Raw genomic sequence first — 25564 nt, forward strand, 5'->3', positions numbered from 1 at the left:
AAAACGTAAAAATACCCAGAAACGCGAAAAAAAATATTGGGGGGTATTATGGACCAAGTAGTCCATATTAGCCGAAGTTATTATTGTGTACACATGTCGCATATAAAGAAATTTGTTCACAACCAGCACATTCCTCATGGCTCCAATTTTTGCAAGAGACACATTGAACCCATATTTCACCAGACCGATCTTCCGAATAAAACGTAGAGCAATATAGGCATTTCGCATCCTCTTTCTCACCGGCGTTTACAAATTCTAAAATTTCACCGTCAGATTCGGCCCGGACACTGTAATTGTCATCCAAGTCCGAAGAGGATGAGGAATTTGTTTTCTTCCTTTTTCCTGATATGAAAATAAAGAATAAAATGTTATCTACAAATGTCAAATCAAAACCTTGATTTACCTGAACATTTTTCTCTTGCTGAATTTATTGATTTCATAAGTGCTTTGGAAGTGCTGGGTTGACTAGAATTATCTTGGTGTTTTTTGGGTTCTTGAATAAAAATAGAGAACGAAAGTTTTAAAAATTTTATCAAAATCTTTATTTAAGCAGTCTTACCTGTACACTTTTCTTTTGCAAAATTTAGTTTTTTGATAATTCCCTTGGAAGAGCTGGGTTCATTCGAATCAATATCCTATCGTCTGTTGGCTTTTCTCAGAGGTTCTTTTTCGGATGCTTTCTCCAATGAAATTTGTAAAGATTTTTTATAAGGCGAAGATGTTATTAACGTGGACTTTCCTGCTGGCCTGCCACGATTGAAAGGCTGGGTTTTTTTATAGGAACCGGAGATATTTCCATCGGTGTTATGACCCTAGAATTGGTTTCTAATTCGCTTAGAACTGAACGATTTACATTTTCATTACAAATATCGCTTATTGGATGCGGATTCTCTACAATGGTTTCGTTATTTAGTATTTCATCTGGTACTCCATAAGCGCTTTCAAACTCTCGAGGAGGAGAATGCGATGCTACATCATCCGCAGCTAAAAACTCATGGTCGCGAAATATATACCGGTTCAAAGGAAATATACCCGTTGTGCGAAATCCATTAATTGCGATTTCCCCACTCTGAACTCGCAAATAGGCCTTTCCATATAACTCTGCCATATCGAAGTGTGTCAAAGCTCTGCCGTTCGAACGCATCCAAACACGTATTTCTTCGGAAAGATAACTCTTAAGAGGTCCCATGAAAGTTTTATCTAGCGGCTGTATTTTGTAACTTGAGTGTGGAGGGATGGATACGACAGATACGTGATTTTCTCTAGCCAAATCAAGAAGCTCAATATTTCTTGTATGACTCAAATGACCATCCAAGACGAGCAATACTGGTGAAGCTGCTGATGGTTTGACGAGTTTTATGAAGTGTCGAAACCATATTGTAAAAATGTATGTTTGAACCCAACCGGATTGATGACATTCGTATATTGATCCAGGCGGCGCTCCTCTTAGCAACATATCTGAGCGTTTCTTTCGTGGAAATATAAATAGTGGTGGAACAAATATTCCACCTGCACTCATACAAACAATAGTTGTTATCGTAGATCCTCTCTCTGCAGAAGTAAGGCTACCAATCTGCCTTTTACCCTTCCTTGACAATACTTGGGTAATTTTGATGGAACGACACTTATGCCTGTTTCATCAACGTTAAAAACATTGTTGGCTGAATAATTAAAATTGTCCATTTCCTTTTCAAGGATATCAAAAAAGGTATTCACATTATCTTTTGTGAAACCTCGTGCTCTTGCCAATGAAGTTCCCGTCGGAGAGCGGAACGCTAAATTTGGGTTCCTTTTTAAAAACAAGCGTAGCCAATCCTTACCTGCGAACTGATTTTCTTTTGAAAATGGGTGCATAATATTATTTTTTTTCAGCCGGTTGATAGGCTAAGTACTTAACATCCATTCTGCTTAGACCAAATAGCTTCGATTCCATTGTCAAAACGTACTCCACCAACATCTTTTCAAAATTTTCAGGAAAAACTGGTTTGCGCCCTAATTTAGTGTTTACGACCTTTTCGATTTCGGTGTCTTTCTTTAACGCTAGCCTTATTAAAGTTGACTTAGGGACATTGTACATCTTAGCTGCTTTCAGATAACCGCAGGTATTAGATCGCACCGCTGTGATCGCCTTTTTCATGTCCTTGGGATTCCAATGTTTACGCTTACCAGGAGTCATATCCTACATTAGTAAGATCTTAATGAACTTAAAGGTAATCGAACTAAAAGAGTAAGAATTGTTCTGCGGGTAATATGGACCATTAGTCCATATTAGCCTCTACTGTGGTAGTCCATATTACACTCAACATGTGGTGGCGATATAACTGAGTTTAATTCCAATCTGAACTATATTTATTAAACTATAACCATTCAAAATTAGCAAAAAGTTTTTATTTAACACACATTGTTTGTCAATTTATTCGTTCCACAATAAATTTTAAGTAAAAAAGTAAAATTCGCTTACGCACATATAATTATCAGCAACCACTATTTTACAAAAATCACTATTGCTCGAATATCCGCACTTGCTGAGCGGTAAATTGAAACTGAGGAAACTTGCGCGAATAGACGAAGAAATCAAACGACAATAACGGAGGATTTAACAACTGAAATTCAAGATAACTAGGTGGTTCATATTACCCACGTGGTCCATATTACCCACCTTTACCCTATGTAATATTTTCAAAAATAAAGATAAGAAAAATACAAAAGGCGATAACTTTCTTTAAAATTGGAATTTTTTAAATCGGATTGGACACAAATATGGACTATGAATAGGAGAACTAGAAAATGACCTTTACTCGATTTTGACTTAAGTCGACTTAAGATGTTATTTTAAAACGACACAGATATAAAGATATTGGGGTACATACATTAAAGCGGGTCGAACTTTATACTCTTGGAACCAGTTGGTAGAGAATGCAGTTTTTTGGAATTACCCAAGTAGAACTATTGTACGGTGAAGTGCTTTCCATAATTAGTCCCTGTTTAAGCATTTCTTGCACTTGGTTTTCAACTTCAATTTCGAGCGTGTGCGCAAGTGGGTATTGTTTTGAATAAATATGGGCGGTGTACATATGTTGTATTTAATTCAATTTTCATTGAGTTTGAATATGTTAAATGATCTCCTTATTGATATTAAAGATTATATAAAATATTATACTCTTGCAGCCAGTTGCTATAGAATATTATACATAAGGGCAATTCAGAATTTTGTGCATCTGAGTTTGCAAAATTGTGCAATTGCAAATATTTACCATCAACAATGAACGTTTTTTTTTGTGGTTTCTGTGCAACCCTTGCAAAGACCATTAATTCACAGCTGATCGGTGGAGAAAAACATTGTTTGTAAACAAAATTTTCGCACAAATTGGAGAATATACCGACAAAAAGTTGTAGGGAAAAATTAACTGACGCTTTATTTGATGAAGCTGCTGAAGAAATTATGGACATTGAAGGTAAGAAATATTTGTATGCGGCACATAGTACAAATTTCACTTTTACTTCTGAGGCTTCCTGCAAGAAATCCAGTATACTCTGGATTTCTTTTTCGATCCGCTTTTTATTGGGATTTCGTGTTTTAGCCTTATTTTATTCAAACCGGTTTGCTCCATTACTTCTCTTTGTTTACAATGTTTTTTTTGGACACCAGCTGATATTTTACAAACCAGTGGTGCAAATAATGTAATGGCGTTTTAGTTTTGCTCATTTGCAAGGGTGTAGCAGGAGCATCGCTATGCATTTTGTTAGTGTAAAAGTAAAAATATGCTCGTTAATTTGCAATTGCAAAGATGCAAGACCATTTGCACCAGATTCTGAATTGCCCTATAGTTTTGTTCACCTAACGGTTGTACGTATCACCTAAAACTAATCGTGATAGATATAGGGTTATATGTATGTATTATATATAAATAATCAGGGAAACTTGAGTAAAAATTGAGATATCTTGATGAAACTTTGTGCATAGGTTCCTTAGTAAAAAAAAAATCGAGTTTATAGGTGGGCGTAATCGACCCCTGCACAAATCGCCATTAACCAAAAACATATACAGTGCCAAAACTAGCACTCATATAAGATATAAAGCTGAAATTTTGTACAGATGATCGCAGTAGCAAGGGGAATATTTGCGCAAATTTTTTTTAAGTAGGCCTGGCCCCACTCTCTTACAAATTTGACATACATATCTCTTAAACCACTGAAGATAAACCAACTTAATTTGCTGAGTACAAATATTATAAGAACTTCTACCGGCAGTGTGAAAATGGATTAAATCGGAGGACGACCCCGTTCACTCTTCATATGACACTACTGTTAAAAACTACTAAAAGCCCGATAAATCAATAACTAAATACGTCAGAGACATTAAATTTTACCACTGAGATAGTATGAGAGAGCTTTACGGGAGCTAGTGTGAAAATTGTGCCATGGGCTTCTTACATTCTTGTTACATTGTGAAAATGGAGGAAATCGGACAACAACTACGCCTACATTCCAGATGGATCAAAAATCAATTAATATAACAAAATAAAACATTCCACGAATAATGTCTTATAATGTTATGTCTGTATGTCAAAATTTAGTTTAATCGGCCGAACTACTTAATACAATGATTTTCGAACTTGCGGGTGACTTTGTACCGTATAAATCGGCAAATATGTGAGTTTTCCCAAAGAATATAAGAGAGCGTATTTTGCTCATAATAATGTATCTTTGTGCCTAAAATAGACAAATTTGAGCGAAAACTTGGCCTAGCCCCTATATAACTAATATCAGGATTATCAAATATCTGGCTGACTTTTATATGATTGGTTTTACACATTAAAGTATTTCCTTGGCTTTGATTCTTGCAATTGCAAAAGTATACAATGTTCGGTTGCACCCGAACTTAGACCTTCCTTACTTGTTTTCTATACAATCGCGTGTCCGGGAAATATTCTGTGGACCATTCCGAGCAATTTTGCGGAAGAGATCATGAGTCTAAAACCGGTTTCGAGCCAGCGATGTTTTATGTGAAGTTTCATTTTTTGGGATAATAAAAATACATATCTTCGTCAGTTTTTTACATTTTACTCCGATATAATGCCTTCAATTAAGAAGCTAAGATTAAATAAATTTGCAGAATTTTTTTCTATTATATAAGTGATTTTCAATAAGGACGATACAAAAGTAGTGGTAGACACCATATTTTTTCCGCTCCTTAGTAAGGCTTTTCACTTCTTCATAGAGAGATATACGATCCAACTACGAGTCAAAATTATTAAAATTTACTACCGATATTCGGAGTCAGTGCCCTCAACTTAAAGAGCGCTACGTCAATTTTATTGTCGTCATAATCATCCTGTCAGATCAACAATTGAGCGTCTAGTAGAAAATTTTGAATCCTCAGGCAGTAAGAAATGTTCCCGTGCCAGTAAGACAAAGAAATGCTCGAATTGTCAGTAATATTGCTGCCACCAGCGCATCAATTGAGGAAAACCCAAATCAGACTCTCACACGTTATTCTCAAGCGTTGGGCATCTCAGTGACGTTGTTGTGGCATATTTTGCGAAAAGATTTTGGCCTACATCCTTACAAGATCAAACTGACGTAAGAACTGAAGTCGCTTGACCACCAAAATCTTCGTGTGTTCCAGAATTGGGCTGAGTAACAACTTGAAAATTATCCACATTTTCACCCAAAATCATCTTCTAAATGGCGTTATTGGTCCGCCAGGAATCCACGGTTGGTGCAGTTTATGGGCCGGCGGAGTCATTGGGCCGTACTTCTTCCGTGCTGATCAAGACCGGAACGTTAATGTGAATGGGAAATGCTACCGCTCAATGATAACCGAATATTTTTAGCCCGAATTGGATCATATGTACTTAGACAATATGTGGTTGCAACAGAACGGCGAATGTCACAATCGATTTATTGAAAACCAAGTTTGTCGAGGGGTTATCTGACGAAATGGCCCAGTCAGTTGGCCGCCTCGGTCATGCGATTTGACGCCGATAGGTTTTTCTGTGAGGCTACATCAAGTCTATGACCTATGCCAACAAGTCAGCGGCGATTGATGAACTTCGTACTAGTGTCGAACGTGAAAGTGTAGTAGTATCGGCCGATTTATGCTTGAAAACCGTCGAAAACTGGTTAAGTGTCTGGACTTCTATAAGCGTGCCCGCCATGCAAAAGAAATCGAGTTCTTGATCATGATGAAACTTGGTACAGGTGCCATAACCAAGCACTAAAATAAGATATGGAACTGTAACCTGGCCCCGCCTTCTAATAGGTTTAAATTCGATATCTCCTAGATTACTAAAACCACAATAACAATTTGACATTGTATGAAACCGGGTGCCGAGATGATATCAGAGGACGTGGTACCGCCCAAAACATTCTACTATCACAGTGCGAAAATCGGGCTTCAACCACACCTACTTCACATATAACACAATTTTATAATTCCATCTGAACCGAAAACGAGAATCAATGATTATAACGGGATAACGCTTTGCACGAATATTATTTTTAGCGTATGCCACCTTATGACTATAAGTTGCCCAAAACCCTTTCCAGTACCTATATTTGACTTCTTACCGCAAATATACTTATATATGTGAGTTATCTCTATTGAAATGAGGGAGCACGGTTTACTGATAACAATGTATCTTTGTGCCTAAAATAAATAAAATTGAGTGAAAACTATATCATCCGTCTGATTTTACTAAATATGATTGGTGATGGTACGTTATTGAATCTCAAGGAAATTTGTATTCTGTTTGTGCCATATTCATGGTATGTAGTATTGAAAATGAATAAAATCGGGTCGATACCACCTCCAACTTCCATATACTACATGTGGATAATGATTTTCATTTTTCTATAGCTGACTGTCGAATCAACATATATATTGAGTTGGAATTGTAGATTCATTAATTAAAGGTTCAGGTAAAATTGATTTACTTTTGCATGATAGTTTTATTTTACTGGTGAAGGATCTGAGCTCAAAAGCAATCGGTTTAACAAGTCCTTATTTGTAACACTCCGCTAGTTTTTCCGTGTATGATGGAACCGATACATCTTAACATCCTTATAGCTATACTCTGCAGATTCTTCTGAGAGCTCTGCAATTGAAATTGGTGCATATTGAATAACATCGGGAGCATGAATTAAAATTTACGGACTGACGAAGGAAGATACTGCCAGGAATATTTTGAAGTTAATTCCTTTGCAGGATCTAGCGTAAATCCAGTGCAGTTTGAACTGATTTCTTTTGAAATTGAATTTGAACAGGACGACAATAGCGGGTGAACGAGGGTCTGCGGTTTTTCCAAATTTGTTTTTGCTTTTCATCATTTTACGATATTATTATCTGTTGTACAGGGACATATGTCGTAATAAATAAATTATTGTCTCACAAATTATTATTTACAAATTTCTGCTTATATTCGCTCTGCCCAGAATTACCATCTAAGGCACATATTCCCATTGATAACAGGTAATTAGAGGACTCATTCCGTTCATTAATTACATTTGTCACGCAATGTGGTCCAATAGTTTTTAACCCAACTTCAATATCAGTTTCTGAGACCTTTATTTTTTCTTTAAAATGTTATCATAGCAGGGTAAAAAGTTAATATGAAGTTTTTTGTTAACGACGCTTCTAATAAGTAGATACTGAAGCCTTATTAAATCTGCTTCACACATTTTGTAAACATCAAAATTCAAAAATATATAGGCGTGAAAGTTTTACCGATATGATGTGCCTAAATAAAAGTACGTATAAAACAAACATTTGATAAAAGTGAGAAAATGATAAAATGATAAAATGAAAACCAAAGCTCAATTATGTAACAGAAAAAACAGAAAAACAATAAAATATGCACGAACAACACACACGTACGTACAAATAATTATAAAAAACAAGAAAAAACGGTTACTTCGGTTGTACCGAAGCTAAATACCCTTCACAGGTGCATTACTGCACCTTTAACAGTAATCCATGCCAAATTTCGTGAAGATACCACGTCAAATGCGAAAGTTTTCCATACAAGCCCTTGATTCCGATCGTTCGGTTTGTATGGCAGCTATATGCTATATTGCGCCGATCTGCACAATTTCTTCCGGTATTACATTTTTGCTTTAGAAAATAATCTGTACCAAATTTCATGAATATATCTTGTCAAATGTGAAAGTTTTTCATACACAAACTTGATTCCGATCGTTCAGTTTATATGACAGCTATATGTTATAGTTAACCGATCTGAACAATTTCTTCGGAAATTACATTGATACCTTAAAAAATAATCTATACTAAATTTCATGAATATATCTTGTCAAATGTGAAAGTTTTCCGTACACAAACTTGATTCCGATCGTTCAGTTTATATGGCAGCTTCATATACATATGTTATAGTGCTCCGATATCGGCAGTTCTGACAAATGAGCAGCTTCTTGAAGAGGAAATGACGTTTGCAAAATTTCAAAACGATATCTTAAAATCTGAGGGACTAGTTCGTATATATACAGACAGACGGACAGACAGATGGACATGGCTAAATCGACTCAGCTCGACATACTGATCATTTGTATATCGGGTTGTCAAAAAAGTCTTGCGGTATTTTCGGTAGTTGGCGCTAAAAGCGCGTAGTTCTAGTTTTATTCGTCGCATCGGGTCATGCTATACCTTTTTGTCATTTCTTTTAAGTCGTTCGTGAGTTATAGCGTCGCAAACATGGAGCAAACTAAAGAGAAAATACGGCATATTTTACAGTACTACTACGGATAAAGGCAAAAATGCATCTCCAGCCGCCAATAAAATTTGTGCAGTTTATGGACCCGATACAGTTTCCATTTCCATTGCACAACGATGGTTTCAAAGTTTTCGTTCTGGTGTAGAGGTGGTCGAAGATGCGCCACGCTCCGGAAGGCCTGTTGTCGAAAATTGCGATAAAATCGCTGAATTGGTCGAAAGAGACCGGCATAGTAGCAGCCGTAACTTCGGTCAAGAGCTGGGCATGAGTCATCAAAAATTCATTTGTATTTCAAGAAAAAAAAATTCAATACAAACACTATTATCTATTTTTCCAATCCATTAGACGGTTGTAGCAGCTTTTACAAACTATATTTGGTACCCAATTTTCGTTCACTATAACATTTTGGTTGAAGTAAATCTCGTATGAAAAAATTTAAAAGGTCATAAAAAAAACTGACACATACGAACGCTAAACCCTTTGAGGGTTTTACTATACTGACCTAGTACCATCACCCTGACTTGGAATTTCTCACCCCCCAGATTAGCTGTTGTACTGTGAAATTTAAAAGGTCATAAAAAAAACTGACACATACGAACGCCAAACCCTTTGAAGGTTTTACTATACTGACCTAGTACCATCACCCTGACTGGGAATTTCTCACCCCCCAGATTAGCTGTTGTACTGTGTAATGGAAGTAACCCAATTAGAACAGTGACGGTCACGTTACCTAATGACATGCCGGTAACGCGTGCCGGTTTAATTGTCACTTTTTCCTATCACGTTCTTAAGGGCGAATCAAAAAAGCTCTCAAAACTTTTGTATACATGTGATCTTGTATCACCTTCTCGCTCACATATTTTCTGCTGTAATAAAACTATATCCTTCTTTTTCACACTTTCATTAAATTTGGGATAATTCAACAAAACTGCTCTCAGGAAAGCGTGACGGTGCATTCTACCCGTGGAAACCACTCGCTTGTCATTCCTTCAACCTAAAGTTCGAAACTCAAAAATATAAAGATTTTTTTATAAAATATATTTTTTTTTTTATTTATTTTAATAATAAAATAATTTTATTTAAATTTACATTAAATTCATTTCCTTCATCTTTTGACATTTTTTTTTAATAATATAAAAATTATTTCCATAAATTCTTATATATGTAGATACAAAAAATAATATATAAATATACTTCTATTCATTTTAACAATATATTGGATTACCATTTCCTTCCACAGCCAAATTAATTCCTTGTTGTTTTGAGAAGCTTGCCTCTGGGTTGTAGCAACCAGAAATGTTGAATTTCTTCTAGCAACCAGAAATGTTGAATTTCCGCGTGAAAATGAATTGAAAACTAAAATGACGATTTTACATGTACCTTTTACGGGAGTCGAAGAAGTTGTCGGGCAGATTAAAAGCCTTTTTTTCCCGGCTCATACATATATGCACAAAATGTATATTTTTTCATATTGAATTAGTATTTGTTTTACTCACCCTTTTTTCAAATATTATCTTGAAGACACAAAATATTCACAAAAGTTAAAGAAACACAATTATAATATCCGTAGGTTTAAATATTTATTTTATTCTCAACTATAGACGCGTTTGTAACCGAATTCTTTTTTTCTTCGAATTCAATTTGTCACAACGAACAAGCAAACGTCAAATTCACGGTATCATGCTGTACGCTTTCACATCCATCGTTTTCAATAAGCGGTGACAGCTAAAAAATTTGTTTGTCTTCTTTTGTTTTATTTTTGCTTAACATCTGTTGAGTGAAGAGCTTATAATATAAAACAAACAAAAGACACAATAGATTGACTTCTTACTCATTTCAAAGATTTGTGAGAAAGTGTTAGTGACAAGTAAAAATTGTGTAAATGTATTGGAGTTTCAGTCACGCAAGTTTTGCTGGGAATTGTAGAGTAACTAACCGAACACCCGAAATCTATATACGAGTAATATGAGTACATACATACTCGTACAAACACCATATGTTAAACTGTGAGGACAAGCATAAAAATGTTAAGATGTAACGGGATCTATATGTAACAATTTGTAGCTATTAACATGTAAAAAATAAAAACTATGATTCATTTAATTTGTCTTTGCAAAACGTTTAAGTCGTGTTAACCGGGAAAATATGCGACAAAAAAAGAAAATACTTTCTATTAAAGAAAAAATGGAAATTTTAAATGCGTTGGAGAAAGAAAATTTATCTGTCCGTGCACTCGGAAAAAGGTTAGTGCATTATAATAGTACACTTTTTTTTACTTTTATTTGTTTGCTTTTAATGATTCGGTATTGGAAAATCCCAGGGTGCCATTATTGTGAAAAAAGGAAGACATTAAAAGGATATGGTTGAGTGGTGTTAACATAAATAAAAAAAAACTTCTTAAATAGTGATGGTTCAAAAATAGACAATTTGTGTTTTGAGTGGTTTGTCAAAGCCAGAAATCAAAATATACCAGTGTCGGGCCCTATTATAAAGGAAAAAGCTAAACAAATTGCGGGTCAATTAGGAGTTCAAACTTTTTCGGCATCAAATGGATGGTTAGAAAAATGACGGAAACGACATAATGTGACTTTAAAAAGCATATGTGGAGAATCTGCTGAGGTTAATCCTGAGGATGAACATCAATTCAAACAAAAGCTACCAGAATTATTATTGGGCTACAGACCAGAAGATATATTTAACGCAGATGAAACTGGATTTTTCCCGGGCTTTGCCAAATAAGACTATTGCCTTGAAGACAAATGCGTTGGCGGTATGTTATCGAAGGAAAGATTAACAGTGCTATTGTGTGCCAATATGGCTGGAGATAAAGAAAAACCGTTAGTGATCGGAAAAGCAGCATGCCACGCGCGTTTAAATAATGCGAGATAAAAGGTCTGCAAGTTGAATGGAAGTAAAATCCCAAAGCTTGGATGTCTCGTGAAATTATGTGTGAGTGGCTACTAACGTTTGATAAAAAAATGGGCTCTCAGATGAGGAAAGTTTTACTATTTTTGGACAATGCCATAACTCACCGTCGAGATATTAAACTAAATAACGTAAAATTGATCTTTTTACCTGCTAATACAACAACCATTTGCCAGCCCCTCGATCAGGGAATTATACAGAATTTCAAATGTCACTACAGATGCAATATCATCAAACATATTTTAACAAGAATAGATGAAATTTCAATGAACAAACTTGCCAAAACATTTGACATTTTGGAGGCTATTCATTTTATTAAGACTGCATGGGACAACGTAACGATGGAAACAATTAAAAACGAAATTTCTGACTTCCATGCAGAGGACAATATTCCCATATCGACGTTTTCGGCCTTGATAAAGCTTTTCAATGAAAATGGGCAAGGGCAGCATTCCGATGACTTTTTGTTAATCGACGAAATTGTTACTACAGAAGATGATAATATTGACATTGTTATTGACGAAACGGTTACTGACGAATTATCTGACAGAGAAACTGACCTAAATCATGCACTGAAGCACTAAAACAACTTCGTCGCATTAAAAAATTCGTTAGTGACGACGTTACTGGATTTCAGTACGCCAAAAATTTGGAAACTCATCTTGAAAACTGTTTTATAAAACAGAAACAAGGAAAGTAGCGACAAACTACGTGACAAAATTTTTAAAAGTCTAAACATAAATAAATATGTTCCATTTATTATAACTATGAAACGTATCGCAATAAAAATGAAATATACGTATATAAATTAAATTACCAAGAGATCTAATTTATTGAAAAAGTAGTGTGTGTATAAATTTCAGTAAAATTTTTATTCGCCCACTCCTGTAATTTTGTTTCATTGTATTCAGTAATGTTTAAAATTTCATCATGGAAAGACATACGCAAGAACAACGTCTACAAATTATTCAATTTATTATCAAAATATTCGTTCTCCAATTTAATTTTTTTTGTGCGCTTCTGCCATTTTATATTTGTAATAATTGTCCACCTGTGCTCTCCAATTTTCCAAATGTTTTTTTTTTTTTTATTTAATATCCATGTGCCAATAACATAAAGAAATGCTCGAAGTAATGAAACGCAAGTGTGACTGTAGACCACAATTTGTCGATTCCAAGACTTTCTCGAGAAGTGACACTGCCTCAAACCCCAACGCGTTGCAACTCAATAGTTTTTAGCAATAAACCAGACTGCTTCAAGTGTCAGGAGTCAATATTGCATTTACTATTCGAAAATTGGTCGTGGAGACCATTTGAATGATGTTATATTCATAATTTAATGATATAAATTGTTCTTCACGTTAAATAAAAGATATTAGAATTTCCCTAATATTTAGTGAATTTTTTTGATATAAATTGTTCTTCACGTTAAATAAAAGATATTAGAGTTTCCCTAATATTTAGTGAATTTTTTTGGAAAGAAATCGTAACTTTTTTATTGGAAAAACCTCTATAACTTCATAATTATTTATGTCGTTTAGATTTTGGTGATACAAAAAACCTTTAGGTGAACTTACCAATTTAACCCTGTTGTAACAATTGTAAAAGCTGTGGCTATTAGTAACAGAGTCTATAAATATATGTTACAATATATAGTATATTGTATATATAATATATTATAAGTGAATATCATATCAGTTAACTGTGTATACAAATACGGTGACCTCTATATATTAATTATTAGTATTATATTTGTTTTATGTAGTGCATTCGTATGATCTTAATAACACGTTTAAATATGTCGTTTTTATCTGGATGAATTTTCGTAAAGTGTAAAAGAATCAGATGGAATTACTTAAGAGTTCTTTAAATGGAAATATTTTATTTAGTAGTTTCCACCATTTTTATTAGGTTAGCTTACCTGACCGCTGGAACTTCAAGAATATCCCACTCCACAGACATATAGAACTCAGATAGATCTACTCCGACATCTACAATGTTATTACCCTGCTGTTCATCCATATGCCGCAGGTCAACCTTCACAAAAACGAAATCATATTGATTATTTAAGATTTAATGCATATACATACATATATACTATATAATTGTTTATATTTTTTATATACATTTCGATAATATTATAACGGATTTATCGATGAATTGTCTATCTTTTAACTCACTCTAGAGTTTGATCACTGGATTGTTACATAAAGGTCCCAATTTAGTGTCAATGCACTTATATTTATTTCTTATTGAAACAACTTAACACTTATTATCCTCATTCCAAAAACACTCTAACTAGAACTGTCTCTACTGCAAAATCTGACAGTTTCTATATAAGTAAAACTTCGCCTCTCGAACATCTTGGCTACTAGGAATTTCGTTAACTAGTTTCGCTGTTGTAGTGTATTGTATTTTGTTCTTTTCATTTTCATTACCACACTGCCCTCCATTTAAGTCTCTTCATCCCGATTAGACATTTTTGTGGTACCAAATGCTGCAAGCAGTTCCAGATGAACTACCTTCATTTTATTCCTAAGTCTACCAATGCTCATGACTGTTGGACCAGAGAACTTAAAACATAGAGAAGGTGCAGGTTCGACAGCGAACATTTGATAAAATTGCGACACGGAATCTCACCATACAAATACAGAATTCACGCTGTGAAATGTTAACATTTTTAACAGTTCTCCACATATTCAACAAAGAATATGAAGAGAAATAATATATGTACGTACGGCTTATGATGCCATAGCATGTAAGTTAAGTTCTTCTTTATTGAATTTCTAAAAGAAAACTGATACATAGAATCTTAAAAATACCCTAAGCTAGCTGTGGTTCAACGGCAGCGGCGTCGGCAGAGTTTAACGGATGTTGAATGGTCAGCAGAATTGAAGTTGATTATTGTTGTTGATATTATTATTTATTGATCAGCAATAATGTCGACCACTTTTGGGAGTTGCAGCGGATGTTTGTTTATGTTATTCAACTTTAACAACAACATTGTTGCAATGATTGTTGTTATGTTGAAATAAATATTTGTTGTGTCAACTTTTAAGTTATTGAACTTTAACAATTACATTGTAGCAATGAATATTGTTGAAATAAATATTTGTTGTATTAACTCTCCCTCCTCAAATTCCTACTTGTCCTCAAGTAGCTTTAAAAGTATGGTATGTTATTAAATTGTTGTTTGACTGATCTAGGAAAATTGTTCGTTTCACTCATGATTTCTGTCGGAACTTTTCCAATTTGTAGGATTAGGTTTTCCTTTGGCATTATACAAAATTTTTGTATTACAACTATTGCTATAATAATGGCCGATAGAAAAATTATAGCTATTCGGTTCGAGGAGGAATCTGTATTGGTCTAATTGTTTCCTATTTTTTATGTTGAGTGCGTGTAGGGATTCCAATGATAATATTTGAAGACGCTCCAATTCTATTGGGGTCATTTGGATGAGTGGTGCTCCGGGTTTCAAAATAGTTTTCTCCTTGTTGCTGAATTCTTTATTATTTATGGTTATGTTCTCATTCCAATAGTGTACGAGATATGTTCCTTTCAGATGATGGGTTATATTATTCTGTATTAGACTGCCGTTAAAGTTGTTTAGTAGGATTAAGTTGTTGTCCATCTCTTCCGATTTCCGGGATATATGGTCTACATTACTGAAATCACACAGCGATTCTTTGCCCTCAACTAATTTGAGAAATACATTTGAATTCTCTTAAGTTAATGGTTGTATCTTTTTTACAAATTTTTATATTTTGGATATTTTACAGTTTTTTGGTACTTTTAACATAGATTTTTCGGACAAAAATATTTATCTGTTTTTAAGTGAACTATTAGTTTATTTCTTACAACTGGTTTTATTAATAGATTTTGATAATTGGTTGCTTCTAATTCTGGGATTTTTACAATGTAAGCAATAGCTGTTTTATTATGTAAGACTGATACTTCAGCGAACTCTAACATTTCTTCGACTGATAGAGTTGTTGTATATTAGTTTTTTGAAATATTTTGTGGACTTCTTGTAATTCTATTTCGTTTAAAAGTAAAGTATTTATTATATTTTGTTTTGCCCATTGAGTTGCATACTTGACATTTATTATTTCTTCTTTGATTAGTCTTACTTGATTTTGGAAACTTATTGCTATTTCATTATTAAACAAATTATCTTTCTTTATTGCATTTTTTAACATATTTGAAATTGTAGTTAAGTCAATAATTCTATTATGTAGTTGTTTATTTATAATGATCTGGTTGTTATTGTTTGTATTAAGGCTATTTAGATTATTTTGTATTATTAATAGATCATCATGATCTGGATTTCCTGCAACATATTTCCAGGCTGATCCGATCCAATTTATTGATCTAGTTTGGCGGTCTTGCAAAGTGAGTGTATTTAATGCAGTGAGTGATTGTACTATTTCGTGAGTTAGAGTATGAAAGAGATAACTTGTTTTAAGATCTTTAATGGTATGTTCACGAATTTTTAGAAGTTCAATTTCTATTTGCTGAAGATCTATTAAGTGGATTAATTTTATGGATGACGTTTGTAGCTTCCCTATTCCTTTATAGATAGTAATGGTATGTGCGTCTGTATAGTTCGTAATGTCGAGATTTGCCTTTGCCATTGGCAACCACAATAAGAGTAAAATTATCCTGGAACAGTGAATTATAAAAGGTTAGAAATATTTTTTTTGTTTTTTTTTTTTAAGTTAGACATTTGACTAACTAAACATTTTTGATGTTACTTTTATGAACAACTCTCCCATTTGCAGTAATAATTATTGTGTGTTTTTACAATTTCCTTTTATATCGTGGTGAAAGTTTAGATCCTAATCTGCTATTTTGCTTAACAAATATTGTCTGCCCTGGTGTCTAAGTTTTAAGTTTTTTTTTACGGTCCTTGTTATGGATTTCTACCTTCATTTGAGTAAATCTGATTAGATCATCATCAGAATATGTTGGTTGAAAAACAGTGTGTCTATGGGATGTAGGAAATGGGATGGTAAACTTATAGTCAGGAGGATGCTCTTTGTAAATAAAAATTTGGTTTTTAAAAGCGTTTATCGGGAATAAGATTATGAGAAGAGTTTTGAGCACTGTGTTGGGTTTCTGTTATTGAATTAATTTCATATTGTTTTGGTACTCGAGACAATGCATCGGCTACAATATTTTCTTTTCCTGGTTTATAGAGTAATTCTTTATTGTACTCATCCAGGTATGACTTCAATCTTTTAATCGCTATTCCACCTTTTTTCAAATAACAATTATATGTAAGTGGTTCGTGATCTGTACTTGTGCGTATTTCGGCTTCAACGTTAGTGGTATAGGTCAGTTTGTCATCGGGTTTTGGAAACAAATTTGGGCATTTTTTAAAGAAATGATTTAATTCTTTTCGTTGATAATTTGCGAGATGATCTAATTTGGGTATAATTGCATTTACTGATTCAAAATTTTCCTCTTTTATGGGAATACTCATGCCGTTTCTTAGGAACAATTTACCTCTTTCGGTGTCAATAATTGCACCAAGTTCCTTCAAACTGTCATTTCCTAATATTCCGTCAAATGTTCTGAGTGTGGGTAATAAAAAGAATTTAACTATTGATTTTGGATCATTAAACAAATTAGCCATTTTGTAATGGGTTATTTTTATTTTACCTCCTACGGATACTGCATTAAATGGGGTTTCATTCTGTAGTGGATTCTGAACAAATTTTGGCTGAATATAATTTCTATTGGATCCGGTATCAATCAGTATTTTAAGCATTTGTCCGCTACTCACCTTACATTCGAAATATGGAAGTGAAGAGTCAGTTATTTCTAAAAAATTAATATAAATAGAATCGGTTTGCTGTTCTTGGTCACTGTTTTCAATAACTTCGGTATAGTCGCTAAGTGTTTCATCGTAATCTGTCTGTTCTTCTTGTTCTGAGATAGTTTGCTGATAATCAGTCATAGTTGGTACTGGTTCTTCTGTGCCTGTTTGTTGGTAAGTATCTGTCTGAATATTAAAATTCTTTTGTCGTTTGGCTTTAGTGGGCATGGGTGGTCTTTTACCTAAATCAAATTGTGGTCGGTTCATGTAGTTAATCTGCTTAGTTTGGATACTTCTGTCAATGTCCATCGGTTCTGGTCGTGGTTGTGGTTTGGCAACCATTTTTTGATATTGGTTGGTATAATGGTCGTTGTATGTTATGGTTCTGTGCAAATTGGTTACCTATATTAGTAAAATATGGCCTTTGTTGTGGTTGTTCGAAAAAATTATTTAATTGTCTGGGATTCATAGTTGGGTTTTGCGGTGTGTTAATTCTAGGTGGAAGAAATGGTCTAGCTTGAAAATATGAAAAATGAGGTATCGGAACTTGGCGTGGTACTAACGTCGGTCTATTGGGTTGATTTCTAAATATGTTTTGTTGTCCTCTATTTGACGCATGATTGGTACGGTATGCTTGATTTTCCAGTTTCAAACATAAATGCAATGCAGTTGGTAAATCAGCAGGCTCCTTCATGCCGAGAAGACGTGAAAGGTCTCCACGTAATCCGCGAATAAAGGTATCAAGAGCCTTATCCCTGTACAACTTGGTCATTAATTGTTCCGATTCTCTGCCTAATTCCATACACCCTATCTTATTAAGGATCAACGATAAATGTTTATAGACGGCCTGATGGAATTCTTCAACAGACTGGTTAGCACCTTGTGCTATGGTGGTCATTTGGTACTCTAATGTACCCAAGTCCCTTTTATCTGCATAATGTAGCGTAAGGCATTTGGAGATGGCACTCCAATTTAAAGATACGTTGTACGATTCTAACGCAGTGTCTGCGTTACCAGTTATTTTATTGCGAGTGGTATGCAAAATACCAAAGTATTTTTACGTACCAACTGTGTGTTCGTAAGTTCTTAAAATTCTGTCTACACTTTTTTTCCATGAGCCAAACTCGGCTGGGTCACCGGAAAATTCTCTTAAACTTTAAACTCTCCACATTGGTAAAATCAAATGTTTGATTTTGAGTTTGTTGTAATAAAATCGGTAATTGTTCATATAACACTTGCCGAATGGCATTTGTTAAGTCGCTAGGTTGGGTCATATTTCTGTTGTTTTGAAATGTCGCTTGTCTTTGTAACTGTCTTTGTCGTTGGTGAGGATTTTCTTCAATATCAATTAATGGGGGTCTAACTAAATTATTTGGATTGCTACCATAAGTTTTTCTTGATTCGCCTTAATCAATCAATATCATTATTTTAATTTATTATTATTGTTTTTGAAAACCAGTAGCTGGTTTGACCCTTTTATCCTGGAGGGTCCTTTGGGTAGGAATCGCAGAATTGGGTTAAATTATACTACTTTTGCGTACAAAACTTCGTAAGTTAATTGTTTGCAAAAGTAGGAGTAATTATTTTATTATCGCTTTACGCCTTTTTTAGAAATATGTTATTTATAATTTGAATTGCTTCCAAATTCCAATTAGATATTTTTTTTTTTTAATAATTTCCACTTTACTTAATTATAGACTTTAAAAATTTCCACATAATATTCACTTTATAATTTTTCAATATCTTCCACTTTGCTTAATTATACACTTTAATTTTTATAGAGACATCAAAATTTTCAGATAATATTCGCTTTAAAATTTTAATTTCTGATTTAATATAATAATAAAATTTTAAAAATGTTAAATTTTCACACTTAATTTTTACTTAAATCTAACTTACATTGCTATTTTTTTGGTGTGGCTGCCCTTCCTGGTAGTCCGGATCTCTCCCGTCTTGTCCCTACTAGGGATCCTGCAACGTACTCTTGAATAGAAGGTGTCCTGCGGGCTTGCCTTACAAGACTTGTAGTCCACCGATGTTGTCCAACAAGGTCTACTTTTAAGTTTTTATCCTTGTTGGTCCCTGCTCGGGCGCCAGCTAAGTTCTTCTTTATTGAATTTCCAAAAGAAACTGATACACAGAATCTTAAAAATACCCTAAGCTAGCTGTGGTTCAACGGCAGCGGCGTCGGCAGAGTTTAACGGATGTTGAATGGTCAGCAGAATTGAAGTTGATTATTGTTGTTGATATTATTATTTATTGATCAGCAATAATGTCGATCACTTTTGGGAGTTGCAGCGGATGTTTATTTATGTTATTAAACTTTAACAACAACATTGTTGCAATGATTGTTATTATGTTGAAATAAATGTTTGTTGTGTCAACTTTTAAGTTATTGAACTTTAACAATTACATTGTAGCAATGAATATTGTTGAAATAAATATTTGTTGTATTAACTTATATACATACATAAATATATCGTCTATCATATTAATCTTAGTATCTGCCCATATGATTGCATGTATACGCATATGCGCATTCAGGAATTCAAATCATGATTTTATCACTTATCAATACACATATTACATGTGCGCGCATTGAGCTGCATATTCATACATTCATATATACTTATGTACATATATGTACATACATATATTTGTATACACTTCCGAACAAATAATTCACAAGCATACAAACATACATATGCGTACACATATGAATATGTCACCAACAAAAATTGAAGCATTGTTCTACAAAAACAACAATTGCCTAAATAGCATAAGCATGGCAAGCCAATATGGAAGCCGAATTGGCAGAGCTCAAATGTAGTAAATTTTACAACAAAAACGATTTCATTCATAAACGCAGGCGCAAATTCCACAAGCGACCTCGCTTCATTCACAAAAACAGACGCCGTAACATCACCCCGAGCATGCCTTCGCCTACAAGCGTCTTTTCGCGACGATGGCAAAAGCTAAAAATCATAAATTGAGCAACTTTCTGATGATTCTTCACAGAAAGAAGTGACAAAAGTGGCAACATAGCCGTTGTCGATTTACAATATTTGTCTAAAATATTTTTCCGTGACTCGCAAAAATCTGCGTCGATATGTATGCACGCGCATACATCTTCATACATATTTACGCTAGTTTGAAGGCGAAGCTGTTACAGCGGAAGCGGTCAATAGGCGGCCATTCGTTTATTTTTTTCTGCACAGCTCGGATTTTCTATCATCACATAAGTGCTGAACCAATGAGCGCGACAAATATTAGAATACACACGTTCTTAGGGACACAGTTATTAAACCAGCTGCACAACTACATAACTGTGTCCATAAGAACGTGTGTATTTTAATATTTGACAGATGTCGCTTGCAGTCTGTCGTTCTCAATTTGTTCAGCACTTGACTCTTTGACAAAACGCAAGTTTCGGCCATTGGTTGACCGTGACAATGGAGATGCGAAAGAAGCGTGCGACACTTGTTACTATGAATGTACATATGTATGTATGTAAATGGCTCGCATTTGCTTTCGTAAACATACTGACAAATGTGCCAAAGAAATAATATATGTATGTACATATGCACATATGCATGTGTCATAGAAATTCTATTGGTACAAATATGGAAATAATAACGAATTAATGCGAATATGCATATTTCATGAAGGTCATTATTTTTTTTTAAGAAATGAAGTTCATTTGACACATCTTCTCTTTGTAATAGACGAAATAAATATATGTAACTTTTTTGAAATAATTAAAAATTAAAAAATAAAATTAATTATTTTTATCTAATTTTTTACGATTTTGTAAAAAACTAAATTTTTTACAATTTTTCTGAAAAAAATGGTTCATATGATACAAGATTTTGTGTGACTTTGCATATTTTTCTTCAAAGAATTTCTCTTTATTCATTCTCGCATGAATTCAGTCGCTTTACATATATTTCTGCCATTGCACATGCTCAATTCTGCTAAATAGCAGCGAGAATGGTGAAATTCCGTGTCGCAATTTTATAAGCTCTGTTAACGGTCCAATCGAACATCATACAGAATTCAATTTGCGCCTTCTCTATGTTTTAAGTTCTCTGGTTGGACCTCCGCCCTTAATTTACAATGTACTCGGTACAATTGGCGATAGACTCTGAAACTTATTGACGATAACCAATAAAAATATTTGTTTAATCTTTATAATGTTTTGGCGATTTCCACATATCCTCCACTTGAACCTGTTCCGCAGCTCGTTGAGAACTTGTGGTATTTTAAATTTCGGAATAATCATCAGATCTAGAGAACTTTGCCTATCTTCGCTTTCCCATTCGAGATGCAGGCATTTAGATTTAAACTATTTCATTGTGCCCACTGTGTGTGTCTTTGAAACTGTGCTTTCTGCTACAATTTCTCTCCGAGTTACTCAATAATTTCTCTTTATGTCCCCATCGTCTGGCTATAACATAACTATTTCTCATGCTCGTCAACGCGTTGTGAAAGAGCGGCTCCTACTGCATACCAACTAACGTCCATATCCAACATAAACGGTGATTTTGGGCCCGGATAAAATTGGTGCAGTGATTACCCGATTCTTCAGAGTTTGGGAAAGTCATTTTCTGTTCTTTATTCTACTCAAAGACTTTGTTCTTTTTCCTGAGTTCATGATCAGCTTTGGACCTGCGATAGCTATTCGGGGGAAAAACTCTTCCAAGTTCTTAAGCATCGAGGCTTTACCCAACATGATGATATCGTCCAGGTATACCAAATAGATTTTCCAATGCAAACTTTTAACACCTGGTACATATGTAAGTCTCTCAAATATGGCAGGAGCGTTACATAATCCAAAGGACATTACGGTAAATTGCCACAAACGAGCTCCAACACTGAATGCCGTTTTTTCTTTGGCTCCTTAATTTCATTCACTTCCCAAAACCCACTTTTCAATTAAAATGTTGGGAATGCTGTAGTGGATTACTAAACACAGAACCTCATGCTGCCATCTTTCTTCCTTACAAGCACCACAGGTGAACTCCATGGACTCGCTGATGGTTCTATTATGGCGCTTTCACTCATCTCATGTATGGCCTGGCTTAAAACTTAACGTTTTCATAAATGAAAGCTCCAACAAAACTCTCGGGTTGGGCTTGGTGGTTGGTTGGTCTTAATGAAAGGTTGCACAACTTTGGTTCTTTCTGTATTATCGTTTCCAGTTACAGTATGCGTCCCCAGTTGACGCGCCCTCATCAACAGTCAGTATATGCTTTTTGCTATACATACTAGGCCGGGTCGATTTGTATGGGTGGAAAAAAATCAACAAGGCGGCTAGCAAAAACGAAAACTACAGAAAATTCTAAGAAAGTTTTGCCAAGAAACCATGGGTCTAAAATTAATTCCCACTTCGCGCAGAGCGACTTTAGATTTTGAGGTCATCCTTATTAAATTGTATTTTATGTAGCATACAGATATTTCCATATTTTTTTAAAAAATTCTAAAATTGTGGAAAATACGGTGGATCGAAAATAAAATTTTATTATTATAATTAAGTTTTCAAAAAATTAAATGTTTTTGTGGTGCAAGTTACAGACATTGGTTTTTTTGCTGATGACTGGAAATCTTTTCTAGTTTTAGTTCTTTTAGGTTTTAAAGTCTTTTTTAGATTACATACGTGGTGTTGTAGTACGACTTTCTATAGTTACGGCCATGATATCGTGTCTATTCTTTGCAATAGCGCGTCGGGAAACTGTTGTCAGAAGCTGTACACATACGTGGTGTTGTAGTACGACTTTCTATAGTTACGGCCATGATATCGTGTCTATGCTTTGCAATAGCGCGTCGGGAAACTGTTGTCAGAAGCTGTACACAACGCTCAGTTGCTTGGGTATAACATGGAATCCCTGGGTCAGGAAGCGGCGGATCATCAGACTCAATAAACTACAACAAGTGTTCGTAAGGAATGTTTGCTGAGAATGTAGGCTCAGACAAAACACTGTCATCATCTAGGTCAACCAGATCAAAGTAGTCTGAGCATTCAAAATTTATTGCGTGCTTTTTATCATAAACCCTTAGATTAGTCGGATCACAAACTTTATCACGATAATGTAGTATCTTTTTTATGGCTCTTTCGCGAACATCTTTTCTCTTATCATAAAGCATTGCCAGTAAGATATTTTCAGGATGAGCGAAGTATGAATTATTTTGGATTACAGTGTTAACAATTTCTCACAGCGTTGGTGGTAAATATCGCATGGACTGTGTAAATTTAAAAAACAAAAGACTGCCGTATACAACTGAGTTGTAGAACTTAATGTTAAAGTATATCAGTACGTAAACTTTCATTATGTAAGTTGCCAAAGTTTTTAAATTCGCTGATGGTGAACTAGTTGTAACGTATAAACGTAAGAGTCTGCTTGCCTTTGTTATCCATCGATAGTGCACAATTTGTCCCGGTTTCATACTGGCTAAATTTTCGGTGCAGAAACCATCACAAACTACATTTGCCATTCGATACAAGTTCTGAACGTCAGTCGAGATCGTTTTTTCATGAATGGGTGGAGGCATATCTCCCAACGAAATGGCCTCAAAGTCAGGTACAGCCTACAGAAAGGTTTTATTTATTTAGCTCAGATCAAAATATACATGTTAGGCTCTTTAAAACAATTGTTTACTTACCGCCATCTGCTCGCATGTTTCGATTTGCTTTGTTAATATCCCACTATTCATTCACTATTCAACTTGACTTCGAATTTCCTTAAAATTCCATTTTCAGAACCTGTGTTTGTTGCTTCTCCATCACAGTAAAGTCCAATCAGTCTCTCAAGCGACATATTTTTTTCTAGTATAAGGAACTCGCACAATTGCCTCTGTTTTGTTTTAGCGTCCTCGGCGTCGACTTTTACGTAACGCAACAATCTGCTCTCAGGCTCTTTAAGAACCACTAAATGTGATTATTTTACCATTCTCGGATGATATCTTTCATTTTCTTCTTCGCTCGTCAGAGAGTTGTTTTTTCTGCCATCAAAGAAGAAGGATACCAGATCACAGTCATTGCGTTGCTTTCTTCGAAGAGAATCTCTACATTTCTTTATTTAACGTTAAACTTTAGATTTGTCCACAATTATTGGTTCCCCATTTTCATTTTAAAAGTCAATATCTTTGAAAAAGCGATATGGCCAAAAAAGAAGCAACCCTATAACCGATTCCAAACCTATCACACGCCATAGCGAAATGAGGTGTATCGTACCTTTTTGTATTAATTTTTTTTTTGACGAACTTGGCTCTCTTGCATTTGGCATGGCAAACATCACCTCTGATTCAACATTTATATTTGTTGAGCCTGGAAAAAAAGTTGGATCAAGACTAGTTGGCGTCAGTGTTGATTGTTGGTCAACAGCAATCGCCTCGAATTCGGGAATGGTTAGCTTCCTCTTACTGTGCTGATCAATCATAAACTCTTGGAGTTCAATGGGTATTAAACCACAGCAGCAAGGCAATGTTTTTGCGCACAATTGTTTCCAGAAACGTTGAAGACTTACTTGGTCTACTTTTAAATTTTATTTCATTATGATATTTATTTACATAGCAAGGTTTTCAGTTTTTTCGAGGCAGTTAATTCATTGATTAACGGAATGTTTAGTTTATTCCAAATTTTCCAAATTTGCCACTTGTGTGTTAAGATTACCGTACGATTGCTTTTTTGTTATTTTTTGCTCAGCCACGAGTAAAAATAAATAGTAATTTAATACGTCACGATTACTTGGTAGATTTAGATCACTTAAATCTCTTGGCAAGCCAATATTCAGACTGGAAAGAACCCAAGACCCGGAGTTCATTGAAATTTTATCAATTTCTGAATTGGTGGAATCAACTCACATTGCAGACGTTTCCATTATAATTTATTAATTGAAAACTATTTAAAACTTGAAAAAAATTATTTAGAACAACTATTGTTTATTCAACGCAGATCACTTGTGTGGTAAGAGTACAGTACGATTGCTTTTTATACTCTCGCAACAATGTTGCTAAGGAGAGTATTATAGTTTTGTTCACATAACGGTTGTTTGTAAGTCCTAAAACTAAAAGAGTCAGATATAGGGTTA

At 34.5% G+C, this 25564-nt stretch overlaps 1 protein-coding gene and 1 long non-coding RNA gene across 2 annotated transcripts; both read right to left on the minus strand.

The window, feature by feature from the left end:
• Positions 1-57: 57 nt before the first annotated feature.
• Positions 58-867, minus strand: LOC120780952. Its single transcript, XR_005705981.1, has 3 exons — positions 560-867; positions 404-493; positions 58-342 (listed from the first exon to the last, which is right to left on the minus strand). It is a non-coding gene; the product is annotated as an uncharacterized LOC120780952 (long non-coding RNA).
• A 12593-nt stretch (positions 868-13460) lies between these two features.
• Positions 13461-24950, minus strand: LOC120780365. The gene is made up of 4 exons (XM_040112655.1): positions 24138-24950; positions 23880-24062; positions 13575-13690; positions 13461-13464 (listed from the first exon to the last, which is right to left on the minus strand). The coding sequence occupies exons 1-4, from the start codon at positions 24186-24188 to the stop codon at positions 13461-13463; spliced, it is 354 nt and encodes a 117-aa protein (XP_039968589.1). The 5' UTR covers positions 24189-24950.
• Between the last annotated feature and the right edge of the window lie 614 nt (positions 24951-25564).

This window comes from Bactrocera tryoni, unplaced genomic scaffold, assembly GCF_016617805.1.
Source record: "Bactrocera tryoni isolate S06 unplaced genomic scaffold, CSIRO_BtryS06_freeze2 scaffold_25, whole genome shotgun sequence".
Classification (NCBI taxonomy): domain Eukaryota; kingdom Metazoa; phylum Arthropoda; class Insecta; order Diptera; family Tephritidae; genus Bactrocera; species Bactrocera tryoni.